Source organism: Dendropsophus ebraccatus, chromosome 4 (genome assembly GCF_027789765.1).
Source record: "Dendropsophus ebraccatus isolate aDenEbr1 chromosome 4, aDenEbr1.pat, whole genome shotgun sequence".
Lineage (NCBI taxonomy): Eukaryota > Metazoa > Chordata > Amphibia > Anura > Hylidae > Dendropsophus > Dendropsophus ebraccatus.
This window is the reverse complement of record NC_091457.1, coordinates 92,190,373-92,206,815: the sequence shown is the minus strand read 5'-3', so window position 1 is coordinate 92,206,815 and position 16,443 is coordinate 92,190,373. Positions and strand designations below refer to the sequence as shown.

Genomic DNA, 16,443 nt, shown 5'->3' with positions numbered 1-16,443 from the left:
TCAGCCGCTAACTTTCCATTTGATGGACTTACACAGGCTCATTCCCTTGTAGAAAACAAAAACATGGCTACCATGGGTGTTTTCTACCTGTTTACCAGATCCATGTAGGAGATTATTGGACAATATCCAGCAAAGACAAGGAATGATTCCCACATGTCACTGTAACGCGTCTCCCTGTATTATATCATAGATAAACAAAGTACACAAAGACTTTCTTCAGTCATGTGGATGGGGAGGTGTCGCTCTACTCCAGGCTGAAAGGTGGAAGACAGACAAGGATTGGGCACATGGGATCGTGTAACTAGCACGTGCAAGTTTCCTTTTTACACATTGGGCAGGAGATCAGCCTGCCTACAGATTTTGTCCATTGTAATATTAGTAATCCTTTTCTACTTTCCACCTAGGGACATTGCGAGCTACAGTGTTCATTGTGGTGACAATCACACTAAAGACCACAAGTCACCAAGGCACATGGAGCCCACCCCTATTATATACTCAGCACTATGGGACATCAGGATTTCTGGACACTGGTCAGTCGCTTCCACAATAACAGAGCCTTCCATTTAGCACTTCTGCCTCCAAACATTGTACAGTAGATGATGCAGATAAACCTCAGTACATGATCGCAGTCAGTGCTGGCTTGGGGCCATGCAGAATAGATTGAGTAGAAGATAAAATAACTCATTTCAATGATTTCTCCTGTCATCAGTACAGAGCCATCCAATTACACATGACACGCTTAACACATGTACAAGATAACGGATTCCATGTGGCGTTTCAGAAAGAATTCTACCTTGAACTTGAAGTGACCCTTACTCTGAATTTCCCCTGAAATAAGCCATGCTGCTGTAGACGACAAACGTCACATGTGCCAGGGCCTAATCATTCCCAGGGCAGGATCTTACTCTGATACTAAGGGGTTTGTATTACACCCTATTGCCAATGCCAATGGCTGTATATGCAAATTAAACATGCAAATCTGCAAACTCCAACTTTATGTGAATAAAAATAACTTTGTAAAATACCACATGTTTAATTCCTCACCATTCTGGGAAGAAATGATATGCAAAATAGCTTATTCATACCACCTTGAGAATATGGTGTTCATTTCAGGTCAGTGTGTCACTTTAACTAGAAGTCTTAGAACAGTGACTAGGGGTGGAATGGCTTTACCATATGAAGATCTTTTTACATATGAAGATCTTCAGCAGCCCACGGGCGCAAACATTTTGAGACCAGTGAGATCAGCATTCGTTTGCAGTGTCTTTAGATTGAACAGCAAATCAAGCAGCCGGGCCGCTAAAACGATCACTATATCGTTTGTGTGGCCTTTTAAATCTATTGCTATCAATACTGAACACACATCCTGTTTACACCAGAAGATGTGCGTCCGACAGTGATATATTACGATAGATTTGAAAGCCGACACAAAAGATGCAATCACTCAAGGATCGGTGTTTACCTGCTGCTCAGCTTATCGCTGTTACTATTACAAAGGGAAATTATTGGCCAAAAGGAGCATTTCTGGCAACGCTCCTGAACAATAATCGGCCTGTGTAAAAGGGCCTTAGGTCTCCACACATCTTTAAGGCTCTCCTCAGGGAGAATTAGTATCCCTTTAATTTCACCTATTCTTAGATCTTTGGTTGCTGTCAGTGAATGAAAAAGTTAGTGAAACTGACACAACTCTGCGATAATCCCAGTAACCTCACATGATCAAGACATGGATGTAAACAATTAAAACTTCATTTCAATAACAGCATGCAGAGATTTTAATTGTATGTAAACGGAATAATATTCACCACTTCAATGGTTTATAGGTACCATCTGTTTTTACTAAGCACCCATGTGGCTGTGCAAAGATACATTTTTCCATCTGCCTCCACTCCATGCAGTCTGGAGGCAAATTACCCGTAAACTTTCACTGAAATGACAGATGATCTCACTTTTCTAACACTGAAGTTGTTTTGAAGCCTTGGGCCACACATGACATCCCCAAAAGCTGACAAAACCTGTATACATACATTACACACGTGTACTTATAACAGAGATGTTAAGACCAACTAACACTTCTACAAAAAGCCCAGTCCCAGTACACAGCAGAGATAGCTCCAAGCATGTCCCCCCAGCTGGTACATGGTGACAGAACACAGACTACGCCGACACTGTATACAAATGGAAACGCTAAAAACTCCCCCCCCTCAATTTCAGATGCACGTAGGACTTCAAGCCATTACTCATAAAGCTAAAATTAAGAGCTGCAGCATGCCAAAATATTTAGTAACATGAAGCCGTCCATCCTTTTTGCAGGCCACAAGGGATTTCCTGAGTTTTCTTCATATGGAAGTAATGTAGGTTGTGATGGAAGACAAAAATTCAGATATTGCACATAAAGAACACAATGTTCGCTGAGCTGAGGAGGGTATGTGGGGGGATCACACAGTTGCTGACATTTGTCATGACGCAGCGATGAAGAGGACATGGCTAGGACAGGTAATCTGTGCAGAATGCTGCTGTGTAATGGGATGACCTGGCTCCCTGTCGACCACAAAATAAGGACAGCTCAGCAGCGGGTAACCCTGCAATTAAACCCCCCAAAAGCCCCTGTCCTGCACGCTATATGATTATTACTTAGCTCTGGAAAGGCACAGAGCCTGTAATTTGGGAAATGCTACAAGGCTAATTTCTTCACAGGGTCCTCCAGGAGTATAACATCTATGAAGGAAAGGGAAATTCTGCACTAAAGCGAATTATAAACAGCAAAATGGCAACTGTCCACGTAACGTTATAAGGCAAAAAAAAACTACCAGCCCTTCTACTGTACTGGGCACTTACTGCTGTGCCTATTGTTTATAATACATGGTAGCTCAATGTGGGTAGGACTGCAGTGTGATTGACAGAATTGGTAGTAAGGCCACTGCACTCTTGAATAATAAGGACCTTCCCCAGGCCATGAGGTCTCTGACATGCAGTAAGGAAAGAAAAGAAGAGCCAGTGGGAAGAGGTGTGCAGCACCGATCTACAGACTGCAATGTGATTGACAGCTCGCAGACCAAGTACTTATCTATATAGCATAGGTTGTGGCCTCTAACAATGTTTAGGTAGGTGGTACATGTCAATTTAACATCCCCATAAACACCAGGACCCAAGTGCCCAAAGCATTTCATTGCCTCCTTCCCATAGCACATCCTGGAGCCATCTCTTCCACAGCTAAGCGACACACACATAGCCAGCCATCCAGATCATGTACGAGAAAATGTGATTCATCTGGCCCTGGCCACACTCATGATCCAGTTGTGATGCACATGTGCCCGCTTGTGGGGACTTTTTCTGGTAGACAGGAGTGAGTAAAGGCAGACTCATCAGTCTGTGGCTCTGCAGCAAGCTGGGATGCACTGTGTGTTCTCACACCTTTATATCACAGCCAGGGCTCCAGATGGCGACCAAAATGGTCGCCAATGCGACTAACATCTTGCAAATGGCGCCCAGATTTATTAATCTGGGCGCCATTTGCGACTGGCCCCGGCGGCGCGCTGTCTCTTTAAGGACTTCCGCCTTCCGCATGCTGTGCCGAATCACGTGGCGCCTCTGCGGCCGTCCGTCCAATGAATGACGGACGTGCTGGATGACGTGTGCGGGGACACGCTTCTCCAGTGACGTCATCCAGCACGTCCGTCATTCATTGGACGGACTGCCGCAGAGGCGCCACACTCCTCCAGCGCTTCTCTCCCGCCTCTCCTCACCCGGCGCTGCGGTTCTTCAAGTTCACCCCAGCGGCACCAAGATTGTGGATAGTGTGTGAGACTGAGTACAACCGGAGGGACGGCAGGGGTGGCGGCCGGCCAGTAATGTGTGTGGGGGGACCGCGGCCTGGGCGGGGGATTGGTAGTGTGTCTGTTGTGATGGCGGCCAGGTGCGGTAGTCAGTGCGTGTGGGGTGCGAGGGTGGGGGGGGGGGGGGTATGTATAGACTGCACAGTACCACTTCCCTCAGTGTGTATGTATAGACTGCACAGTACCACTTCCCTCAGTGTGTATGTATAGACTGCACAGTACCACTTCCCTCAGTGTCTGTATGTATATACACTGCACAGTACCACTTCCCTCAGTGTCTGTATGTATAGTCACAGTACCACTTCCCTCAGTGTCTGTATATATAGACTGCACAGTACCACTTCCCTCAGTGTCTGTATGTATAGTCACAGTACCACTTCCCTCAGTGTCTGTATGTATATACACTGCACAGTACCACTTCCCTCAGTGTCTGTATGTATAGTCACAGTACCACTTCCCTCAGTGTCTGTATATATAGACTGCACAGTACCACTTCCCTCAGTGTCTGTATGTATATAGACTGCACAGTACCACTTCCCTCAGTGTCTGTATGTATATAGACTGCACAGTACCACTTCCCTCAGTGTCTGTATGTATATACACTGCACAGTACCACTTCCCTCAGTGTCTGTATGTATATAGACTGCACAGTACCACTTCCCTCAGTGTCTGTATGTATATACACTGCACAGTACCACTTCCCTCAGTGTCTGTATGTATATACACTGCACAGTACCACTTCCCTCAGTGTCTGTATGTATATACACTGCACAGTAACACTTCCCTCAGTGTCTGTATGTATATACACTGCACAGTACCACTTCCCTCAGTGTCTGTATGTATATACACTACATAGTACCACTTCCCTCAGTGTGTGTGTATGTATACACTGCACAATACCACTTCCCATATACATTGCCACAGGGGCTATATGTCATCGGCTGCCGGGGGCTATATATATATATATATATATATATATATATATAGTAGATCATTGCCGGTAAGATGGCAGCTGGCTGAGGGAACACACCGGCAGCAGGGGGGTATATGGTTGTCAAGTTGCAAGTTTCCATGTTGAACGTTTTCAAACTAAGAAAAGAAAGAATCTAAAGGAGGAGGATGCTGCCGTGGCCTCTGCACACAGTAAGTCCCATTTAACATAACATTAATTTTACATGTTTTAAAATGTTGGCGACCAAATATTCTATTTGGCGCCTAAATTTTTCAGGTTAGGAGCCAATGGCTCCTAGGTAAATTTTTTAGTCTGGAGCCCTGACAGCTCACATTGGCTTTTTTTAGCAATTTCTTTCAGTAGCTTTTCTGTGGGACTTGACCAGATGGGCCAGCCTTTGCCTCGCATGAGTAAACTTTGGGCACCCAAGAGCTTGTACCAATATCAGGAGAAGACAATGGGCGAGATTTTTTAAAGATTTATCACAGCTCAGCTTTCAGCTCTGGTAAAATGGAAGCTGAGCTGTGATTGGTGATATGGGCTTTTTACACCAGTGATAAGGAAAAGGGAACAGCCCCCACCCCCATTCTCCACAACTTTACTATGGTCTGATGTGTTGATCTGCATTAGATAAACGTATAAACTCTACCAATGACACCAAAATATCCACCTATTCTCATATATAGGCTCTGATACCCTGTGGTATGAAACATGGGGCAAAACAGAAAAATATCCCCTCCAGGTCCAGAACTGAAATACTGCATTCCTAAAGCCTGGAGCACTGGCACTGTCATGGGAAGTACAGCTAAGTATTCCTAAAGCCTGGAGCACTGGCACTGTCATGGGAAGTACAGCTAAGTATTCCTAAAGCCTGGAGCACTGGCACTGTCATGGGAAGTATGGCTAAGTATTCCTAAAGCCTGGAGCACTGGCACTGTCATGGGAAGTATGGCTAAGTATTCCTAAAGCCTGGAGCACTGGCACTGTCATGGGAAGTACAGCTAAGTATTCCTAAAGCCTGGAGCACTGGCACTGTCATGGGAAGTATGGCTTAGTATTCCTAAAGCCTGGAGCACTGGCACTGTCATGGGAAGTATGGCTAAGTATTCCTAAAGCCTGGAGCACTGGCACTGTCATGGGAAGTACGGCTAAGTATTCCTAAAGCCTGGAGCACTGGCACTGTCATGGGAAGTATGGCTTAGTATTCCTAAAGCCTGGAGCACTGGCACTGTCATGGGAAGTATGGCTAAGTATTCCCATGACAGTGCCAGTGCTCCAGGATTTAGGAATACTTAGCCATACTTCCCATGACAGTACCAGTGCTCCAGGCTTTAGGAAGTATGGCTTAGTATTCCTAAAGCCTGGAGCACTGGCACTCTGATGGAAAGTATGGCTTAGTATTCCTAAAGCCTGGAGCACTGGCACTCTGATGGGAAGTATGGCTTAGTATTCCTAAAGCCTGGAGCACTGGCACTGTCATGGGAAGTATGGCTTCCGGGGCAGAAGGCTAAACAAATATTGAGATAAGGATTTGCTAAAGTTTATTTCATACCCATTAAAGTAGTAGTGAGAATTTGGCTGTCTCCCATCTCCTGAGCACTGGATACTCAGCAGCCATGGAATATTATAACCCTGGAGCCCATAAACTCTCTGCAGTTGGTAGGAACTAAACGTAAACTACTTTAAAAGGTTTTGTGGATAGGAACAGTCATCAGGGACAACACTTCTTAAGTGAAGTCTTTGGCCTATAAAACAATCTTGAGCTGTCGTCTCGAAACACAGAACATCATCGACTGATGGAAAGGAAAATTTTTGCCTGCCTAACAACAGGTGCAGCATACAGCAACTAACAAAACCCATACTAAGCTGAGGACAGGCTATAAAAGGTTGGGTCACTCTATACCTACACAACATCCCTTATCCTGCCATAGCTCCTGTCGGGAGTGGGGTAAATCAGGCAAGGAAATGAACAGGAAGTTGATATGTTGGAAGCAAGAAAATGGGCAAGTGCATGGATCTGAGCGACTCCAGAAAGTCTTCAAAACTGCAAGTCTTGTAAGGTGTTCCCCATGTGTAGTGCTCAGCACCTACCAAGAGGTCCAAGAAAGGAAAACCGGTAAGGGTCCCTTTACACACACAGATTATCTGACAGATAGCTGACAGATTTTTGCAGCCAAAGCCAGGAATGGATTTGAAAAGAAGAGAAATCTCAGTCTTTCCTTTATGACCTGTTCCCTTTTTATAGTATGTTCCAGGCTTTGGCTGCAAAAATCTGCCAGATATCTGTCAGATAATCTGTGTGTGTAAAGGGACCCTGACCAAGTCACAGATGCCCAAGACTTATTGACATGAGTGGGCTGGGAGCGCTAGCCTTTCCGGTCTAAGTGTGGCAGCCATTGCCCTTGATGATGCTCCACATACAAAACACTTAAAGAGTTTCTCCAGCGAAAATCTTTTTCTTTCAAGTCAACTGGTTTGAGAACGTTATATAGATTTGTAATTTACTTTAATTAATTAATTTAATTTAAAAATGTAAGTCTTCCTATAATTATCAGCTGCCATATGTCCTGCAGGAAGTGGTGTTTTCTTTTTTAGTCTGACACAGTGCTCTCTGCTGACATCTCTGTCAGAGACAGGAACTGTCCAGAGCAGCAGCAAATCCCCATAGAAAACCTCTGCTGCTCTGGACAGTTCCTGTCTCTGACAGAGATGTCATCAGAGAGGGTTGTGTCAGACTAAAAAAGAAAACACCACTTCCTGCAGGACATACAGCAGCTGATAAGTAAGATTTTTAAATAGAGGTAAATTACAAATCTATAGAACACTTTCTAAAACCAGTTGATTTAAAAGAAAAAGATTTTCGCTGGAATACCCCTTTAATGCTGGCTATGATACAAAGGTGTCACTGTCTGTGTGCAGGCTGTATGTCCCAATGGAACACCAAGTTTATAGTTGTAAAGCTTTATCTTTGTCCCACACGTACCCTTTCACCGACTATAGAAGGGGGTCCCACTAGGTTATCCATACTGGATGCCAAATAGACTAGATGAACATGAAATTGCCCAGAAACTACAATCCAAGTGTTTTATGCATCGCCTCTATACAAAGTTAACATGGCAGAGTGATTTTGCATGGTGTTCATATAAAGTTCAACCGAGTTTGGGGACCACATTAAATAAAGTATGTATAGTCAGGAAGAATACTTTACAGACTTTGCTGTTTTTGTACATATATCAAAAGAACTTTGAGACTTAGAGGTTCTGATAGCAATGGGTTCACACACCAAGTGACAAAGCGAGAAAAGTATGCACATGAAGTAATAAAAAGCCAAGAGGGGTTATTTACTACCCTGGAGAGACCCCCTATTACTGGACATCATTCCTACAAGTTGCTATACATACACCAGTCAGGCACTGACAGCACTGAAAATAACTGAGAGCCTGAAGCAGATGGGCGGTAATGTACAGCAATGTGTCAATGTATTTCACTGTGATGGACAAGGACAGAGCTCGCACTAGTGTCCTATACAGTTGTAGGGGGAAGAGGAGTCAGTCATAAAACAGACACCACTTCAGGCCTATGGCTGCACTATACTGGGTGTCCTATTCTAGTCAGATCAAGGGAGGGATCAAACAAAGGGGATTTCAGGATAAAATGTTATCGTTATACTAGGGGATATTTGTAGTCAAGGAATAGAAGCATTGTTTACAGAACATCTTTTTAGCTTAAAGTTTATAAAATGGTATGCTAAGTGATCTAAGGCTCTGTTCACACTGTTGCCATGGTGTAAAAACTGTCAAATCTGACAGAATTACCAGTGGAGCCTCTGATGGAAGTGAGAACACAGCTCCAAAAGCCTGAACTGCAAAGTGATACACTGGAGAGCACACTGTTGGGGGGGGAGGATACACATCAGTGCTGCCAATGGACTTGGCCAACAGGAATCGTATGGCTTCCAGACAAACAGAGAACATCTTCAGCAGTGAGACATTTTGGGTCCGTACAGGTTTTCAGCCTCTAGGAAAAGTGTTTTCATCCAACCAATTCACCATATGTAACACATGAAAATTCACCTTCATCACTCTAAAACATTCTATGAAATTCCAGAATATACACCAGGATCCGGAGATGATACAAGACAAGGAGAACTTACCACCTTCTCTGTGTCATAGTTCCAGCAATGATCGGCCTCTACTACTCCACATCCTCCCCAGGACACAGACTGAGCTCGTATCAACACAGCCTGTTCTCCCCACATGTCACACTCCTTCACAGTCTGCATTTCCTGTGGGATAAACTCCTGGCACATTTCATGACAAGTCCCCCAGAAACAGTTGTCTGGCATCTTACTGCTAGAGATGTGTGCAACTCAACCAAGTCCAAATACCGGTGGCTGAGGATGTTGGATCCCTAGGAAGTCCTAAAAGTCATAGGCTCTATCTAGCCATAGGCTCTATCTACTGTGTTTTCCCAACTTCTTCAGCCCCCGGTATCAAAATGCCCAACGATTAAACTCGAGTTGCGTTCATCTGTAAGAACTGTATTTTAGATTATAGGTCCCAGAATAAGTCTGATTGTAATATGAAGATTCATAGCTTTGGAGCCCACCACAGAAGGGTGACTAGTAATGCCCCTTTCTTATGTTTAGATTAACTGGTCACTTTCAGTTCATGAACCAGGAGCCTCAGGATGAACACCAATAAAGACCAATCTAGATGCATTGTATGTTTGTAGTTTGTGTCCTGCAGCAATTCCGTCTCCCTACTGTTTCTCTACTACTGATAAAGCTGTAGATGCAGTTATCATATTCATGAACCAGGAGGCTCAGGATGAACACCACTAAAGTGAAATCTAGATGCTGCATGCCTACAGTCATTTATTCTCTCTGGCATCTCTACTACTGCAGCACCTATGCAGTATGCAGCTCTGGCATTCATGAACCATGAGGCTGGAGAGGAATCAATACTAGGCTTAGCAAGCTTTATATACCATGTTGCAGTTCATAGAATTACAGGAAGACACGATGGGGGCTATAGTTCCACAACAGCTGGAGATTCTTGCTGTACAGGGCCTAGCAGACATATTCCCCAGTGCTGATGCTAGATCTCCCTCAGCTATGATGTATGACACAGTCAGCCAGCCTGGTGAGGATTTGTGAATGAACATCTTAAGAGGGGGTGAGGTACAGATGTGCCACATCAAGGGGAACACCAGTGCTGAACAAGTCCTGTACCTCCCAGAGACTGAATTAAAGCCCCCACTTCCTCTGTGCTCTGCAATTACAGCCCCACCCGCAGGCACTAGTTCCATCCTGCATGTATCAGCCCAAACCACAAACTATAGGTCAGCTCTCCTCTCCTGCAGATCTAGTCAGTGCAGCACCTTCCTCTGGAACCGACAGACCGCACAGAAGGATTGGGCACTGCAGGAAGTCTTTCACTCAGTATGGACAGCACACTGCATAACTTGAACAAATACATTAAAGCACATAACCCACTTATTTGCATAAAACAGGAACCCGCCCTATACGGGACTTCAAGTCTATGAACAGGTTATGATGTATCACTTCCTGGGTGCATGTTACAGTATGAGAGTCTTGTCCTGTATCACTTCATTACAAGAAACCAGAACCTGAAGGATCAGGAGAATGCAGAAAGTCCATTTCTTGCTGTCAGGGTATAGGAAAAGAGTAGTCAGGCACCACCTGTTCCTTGTCAGGCTAGGGACACATGTTGCAGATATACTGCATAAAATGCATGGTCCTAGGCTCTCAGGATATCTGCAGAAAGAAGCGGGTGATGTGTGACAACAGCCTGTGACCGGCAAGGGTGGTAAAACCCAGAGGTAAGGACCCTGGAAACATTTATGACAATGTACAGAGACGTCCTGTGTGATGGCAAGACAGGGAATGTTTGCTCAGACCATGAAAAGGAGCTGTAATCCATGTTTCAAACTGCTGACACCATTAGACAGCTGTTTATGACAAGGAGACACATGGTACCTTTCATATATCTGTAGAATTCTGTTTTCCAGGATGTAGGAAAACACTTTTATTCTCTAGTACAAAGAGGCTTTTCCAAGCTCCTGAAAAGCTGCAAGCTGGAATGTCTCCTCCCCACCTTTCTGCCCTTCAGCAGCTCAGGAAAGCCTCTTTGACTTTTCTTACTGTATAATAAAAGCATTTTTCTACATTCTGAAATCACAGACAGATATATAAAAGGTACCGGGTATCTCCTTGTCCTAACAGCATCCAACAGTTTCAGCAGTTTGGATTGTGAATTGTAGCTGACAGATTCCCTTTAAAGTGGACCACACAGTGTGGCAGCCAGAGCACAATAACCATACTGTACATGGTACATGATTCTGTAACCTATCACTGTCAGCCAAGGATGAGGGAGGTCATGGTTCAACATTACGAGAGGAATGTGTTGTGCACAGTTGTCCTTTAAATGACAAGATGAAACATTTACTAGAAAGTGAAGGATTCTGGCACCTGGAGGGGAGAGGAGTGTGGCAGCCATTGCCCTTGCTGGTGCTCCACATACAAAACACTTAAATCTCAAAGGAATCCTCCCCGCAGGTCAATGTTGATAATGACTGTAAGCGGGAATAGCTATCATAAGCCCAGATGATTAGAAGCCACAGCAACAAAACAACAATCTGCACGCTAGAAGGATGGCGCTTACATAAGCTCTGTGCCAAAGATGCCAGGCAACCACTTTGCTTCCATACCCCTACCAACAAAACAGGTCTCTCCCTGACACATTCCTGGGGATTGCTGATGTAAAGGTCTGCCAATAGGGGGAGAGCCCAGGGGCAGGCGGAAAACATTTCACCTTTAATGACTGCATTTAAAAGACACAAAAAAACATCTGCAGAAATGACTCAAAGAGCATTATAATGTTATTTTCAGAGTTAGGCTCAGTAGCAAGAGTGGGCTTTCTTCTAACTGCTGAGTGCTCATGTGTATGGGCAGGACAGGAGCGACGACTGTCAGACTAAGGCAGCATGCACACGACTATAATATACGCTCCGCAGGCTGACTGTATACCACAGACTTCACTCTTGACGTCTTATTGAACTTTCACCATCATAATTTAATATGATGTCAGGAGCTTCAAAACAGGTACAGCTCCATGCCCCTGTATTGACACAGCCCTGTCAGTTCAGCAACATAGAACTTTAGCTGTTTTGGAGCTCCTGGCATCATAACAAATTATGATACTGAGAGTTCCATAAGAGGTCAAGAGTAAAGTCTGTGGTATACAGGCAGCTTGTGGACCGAATATTAAGGACGGGTGCATGCCGACTAACGGTTTTTTAAAATCCACCAGATCAATTGCTATCCTGTCTCTAAACTTTACAGGCAATTTTTCCTCCTCAGGGCCCGTTCACACTAAGTAAAACAGGCGGAAATTCTGAGCGGAACCCCCACCGCAGACTCAGCATCTCAAGGTCTCAATGTAATGTGTTGCGCGTCACTGTTAATATGTAACAGTCAGGTGACCTGATTATTCACCCTACAAAAGATTGTTAAAACTGGATACAATTGTGTGAAACCCAGAGCTATACAGGTAGTAACAGGTCTGAATGGGTTTTCATCCTGTGGATGTAAGTAAGATTTTTCCTACTCACTGACGGACGACACTCTTAAGGGTACAAACCCACTTGACGGGTCTGCAGCGAGTCTCCTTGCTGCGTTTTTGCAGCGAGACCCGCTGTAGATCCCAGCCCTATACTTTCATTAACAGAGAAACTCGCAGCAGGGATGTACATTTTGTCTGCAGCCCGCCCCATTAACCCCCTAGCCGCCGGACATTATACATTACCGGGTCCCCATTCCTGCTTGCTTCGGGGCTCCCAGTGTCTTCACGGCTCGCCCGGCCAATCAGTGCGCTGCGGCGGGGCAGCACACTGATTGGCCGAGCGGAACGTGCCGGGAGCCGCCGAAGCAAGCAGGAGCGGGGACCTGGTAATGTATATCCTGCCCGCCCCCCCTGCAGCCCCGATCGCCCCCAGCCGCATGATCGCCCCCTGCACCCCCGGCCGCATGATCGCCCCCCGCACCCCCCGGCCGTACGATCGCCCCCCGCAGCCCCCGGCCGCACGATCGCCCCCCGCAGCCGCCGGCCACACGATCGCCCCCGCAGCACGATTGCCCCCCGCAGCCCCCGGCCGCACGATCGCCCCCCGTCGCTAGATTGTTGCTATAGACAACCTCCGTGTTAATAATAAACGCACAACTCCCGTTGTTTCTGAACCCTGGCATTGGTCTAGTTATTGGTGCCTTGACTAAGGGCAACAAAGAATTGTCCTGGGGTCCCGCTTGCTCAAGTTCCCGTGGTCTAGCCCTGCACCCTCGTGCCAATACCGTGACCATGACATCTAACAGTGGCAGCCCGGGTATCGCTAACATCTACCTCCCCAGCGGGTTACTCCATGTGCAGGGACTGGCATGGACCCCACTTACCTCTATGGTTTGAACATAGACAGCTAGTGTCTATGTCATCAGCTGCTCAGCCGCGATTGGCTGAGCATAACTGTGCTCAGCCAATCGCGGCTGAGCACAGTTATGACGCGGCAGGGGGGGGCTGGCATGAGGGACGGCAGGAGCGGGTCGGCCGGCCTCCCGAAGATGACGTATTTGACAAGATTACAGACGGGGTTGGTCGACACGGATCAGGTATGTATACTGCACTACTCTTCCGGGTACACAGGGGGGGAACATGGGAAGGGGACCATTCACATACATAACATACATTACAAAGTTGTATAACTTTGTAATGTGTGCTATTTTGTGAATTATTTCTTAGCGCCGCACTACCCCTTTAAATTTCAGTAACCATATTTATCATATAAGGACAACTCCGAGTCACAGCAAGCTCAATAATAAAAGTAAAAACTACTGTTGGTACCTTATGTCTTCAAAGAAGGCTTCCAGATAGTCTCGCTGCTCAGCCAGGGATAGCTCTATGTCCAGGTAGTTTCCATTGGTGGATAACTGTAGGGTGCAATCTTCCAGCTAGGAGAGAAAGAGACAGGAGATTAAACCTGCCCACAGCATGGAGCACAAGCAACCTGCACACAGCATGGAGTACAAGCAACCTGCACACAGCATGGAGCACAAGCAACCTGCACACAGCATGGAGCACAAGCAACCTGCACAAAGCATGGAGCCCAGCAACCTGCACAAAGCATGGAGCACAAGCAACCTGCACAAAGCATGGAGCACAAGCAACCTGCACAAAGCATGGAGCCCAGCAACCTGCACAAAGCATGGAGCACAAGCAACCTGCACAAAGCATGGAGCACAAGCAACCTGCACAAAGCATGGAGCACAAGCAACCTGCACAAAGCATGGAGCACAAGCAACCTGCACAAAGCATGGAGCACAAGCAACCTGCACAAAGCATGGAGCCCAGCAACCTGCACACAGCATGGAGCACAAGCAACCTGCACAAAGCATGGAGCACAAGCAACCTGCACACAGCATTGGAGCCCAGCAACCTGTGCAGAGAGTCACCTTGTCATAGGAAGTGGATATCCCACGTCTCCTGCTCTAACCACGGGTCATATCCCCTCCTCCTTAACTGGGTAATAAACGCTGTGCGTACGATCACGAGGACTACGACATTATTCACAGGGAAGACGATCGTTCTAACCAGTCAGCCATTACAGACCTCAGGGTCTTTTCTCTGCACTGAACTATTTTAACCGATCATCTCATATTGTTTTACCTTGGCAAATCCTGGCTAGAAACTACTGCTATGGTTACCACCCAAGCGTTAACTGATAGCAGAACAACAAGGGGCACGAGCAGTCCGTACAGCACAACACTTGTAGAATACAATAGAACTGCACTGTGTCCCTTTATTCTACTGATGAACGGGGGAAGATCAGGGACCTGTTGGAGCAATTCATATTCTCATACAGCTATTATTCAGTGTACACTGCCATAATCCCAAAGGTGAGAAATAGCACAGTGCTTATCATATCTAATCTTCCTATGACAGCACACCTAGGGTGTTATTACATGGGCCAATGGGGGCACGATAATAACTGTAAACGAGCGCTGATCTGCTAGATCGGCATTAGTCTACTGGGCCTATTACACGGCCCGATAATTGTTTAACAAGAGCTGCATGGACATCGTTACCGATGTCCTTGCAGCCCTTGTTTAAACTTTATACATTACCTATCCAGGCTGCAAGGCTCCTCTTGCGGCCTTCTTCTCCCCGGGTCCTGCGCACTCCAGCTACAGAGCCCAGTGTCTCAGCTGACAGGCCGCTCAGCCAACCACTGGCCACGGTGGTCCCGGCCTGTGATTGGCTGAGCGGCCTGTCAGCTCAGACAGGTTGCTCTGAAGCTGGAGCGCGCGGAATCTGGGGAGAACAAGATCGCAAGAGGAGCATGGATAGGTAATGTAAATCTTCAGTCACCGGCCGCGCACCGCACGTAGCAATGCGCAGTCGGTGCTCGACAATTATAGTTTTAAACCTATATCAACGATCAGCCGATGATCGTTTTCATCGGCTGATCGTTGTATTTATTACACGGAGCGATAATTATTGTTCTGTGGAATAGGCACCCTATACAATATTGTCTTGTATGCAGGGTGCAAGCAAGAACTTCAGGGGCAACATGACCCAGCATCAGTATGAAAACAAACATGGGTTAGTAAGTAAAGGCCATGTTAATGTAATATGTCAATTTGTCATTGTCAAAAAAAAATATAAAAAAAAAATGGCCTGGCGGGCAGACGGATAGAAAAAGCCATGCAACAACATTTCCACAGTCGCTTTCAATGTCCGTACTGCCAGATCCTGAGGCATTGCTGGCGCAGTCCACATGTCAGTGAAATTATGTTTATGAGAAATTTTGTTCCATTACGTAATTGACCCAACACCGTGAACGAATACAAGCAAAACATCTAAAAAAACACAGCGACCATTCCAGAAGGAGTCACCCCACAGGCAGAAGACAAAAATCCAGCAGACATACTGTCTCACAATATGGTTGCCCCTACACTACAAAGTAGTTACTGGTGGCAAGAAATCTAAAATTTAAAGGGGCTGTAACTCTGTCCCACAAAAATATTGTGCGTATTTTAACAGTATGTATAAAAATAAACATCTCATTCTTAGAAACCAAGTAAGAATTCTGTTTCCGTTATAAGATATTTTAATTTGAGGTCAGTGGTAGCGCCCCCTGCTGTGTGAATGTACCCAAAGGTATTTTCCAGAATTTTTAATATTAATGCCCTTTTTTCAAAGAGACTATTAAGGTATTTTGGTGGGACTTTCTGGAGCATATTGATTTACACAAGCACAGTACTATGTTCGCATAGCTGTGCCCCAATATTGCAGTGTAGTCTTAGTTGAGTAAATGCAACAGAGCTGCAATACCAGAAAAAGCCACACTTGGATGTACGGTGCTGTGTCAACAACAAGCAACACATGGCACTCACAGTTCATTCTGTTGACCCTGCAGTCAGATCTCACTGATATGTATACATATGTATCCGTATATGACTAATGCAAGATGAAGTAAGGGGCTGCCCCTTTAAGGCCCTCTCTTTTTACAGTGGTATCTATAAGCTGTATACAGACAGCAGCTGAACATCCTCTCATACATCTGATGTTGTTCAAAATAATCAAC

General features: G+C 45.7%; 1 protein-coding gene across 5 annotated transcripts in view; it reads right to left on the bottom strand.

Annotated features, from left to right (window-relative positions):
- The window catches only part of FHOD1 (formin homology 2 domain containing 1), a 103,170-nt gene that overhangs the window by 52,623 nt on the left and 34,104 nt on the right, over window positions 1–16,443 (bottom strand). For all 5 annotated transcript variants that reach the window (XM_069966268.1, XM_069966272.1, XM_069966271.1 and 2 more), the window contains exon 2: window positions 13,701–13,807. In XM_069966268.1, the coding sequence (XP_069822369.1) occupies window positions 13,701–13,807 (107 nt within the window). The remainder of the gene's footprint in view (window positions 1–13,700; window positions 13,808–16,443) is intronic.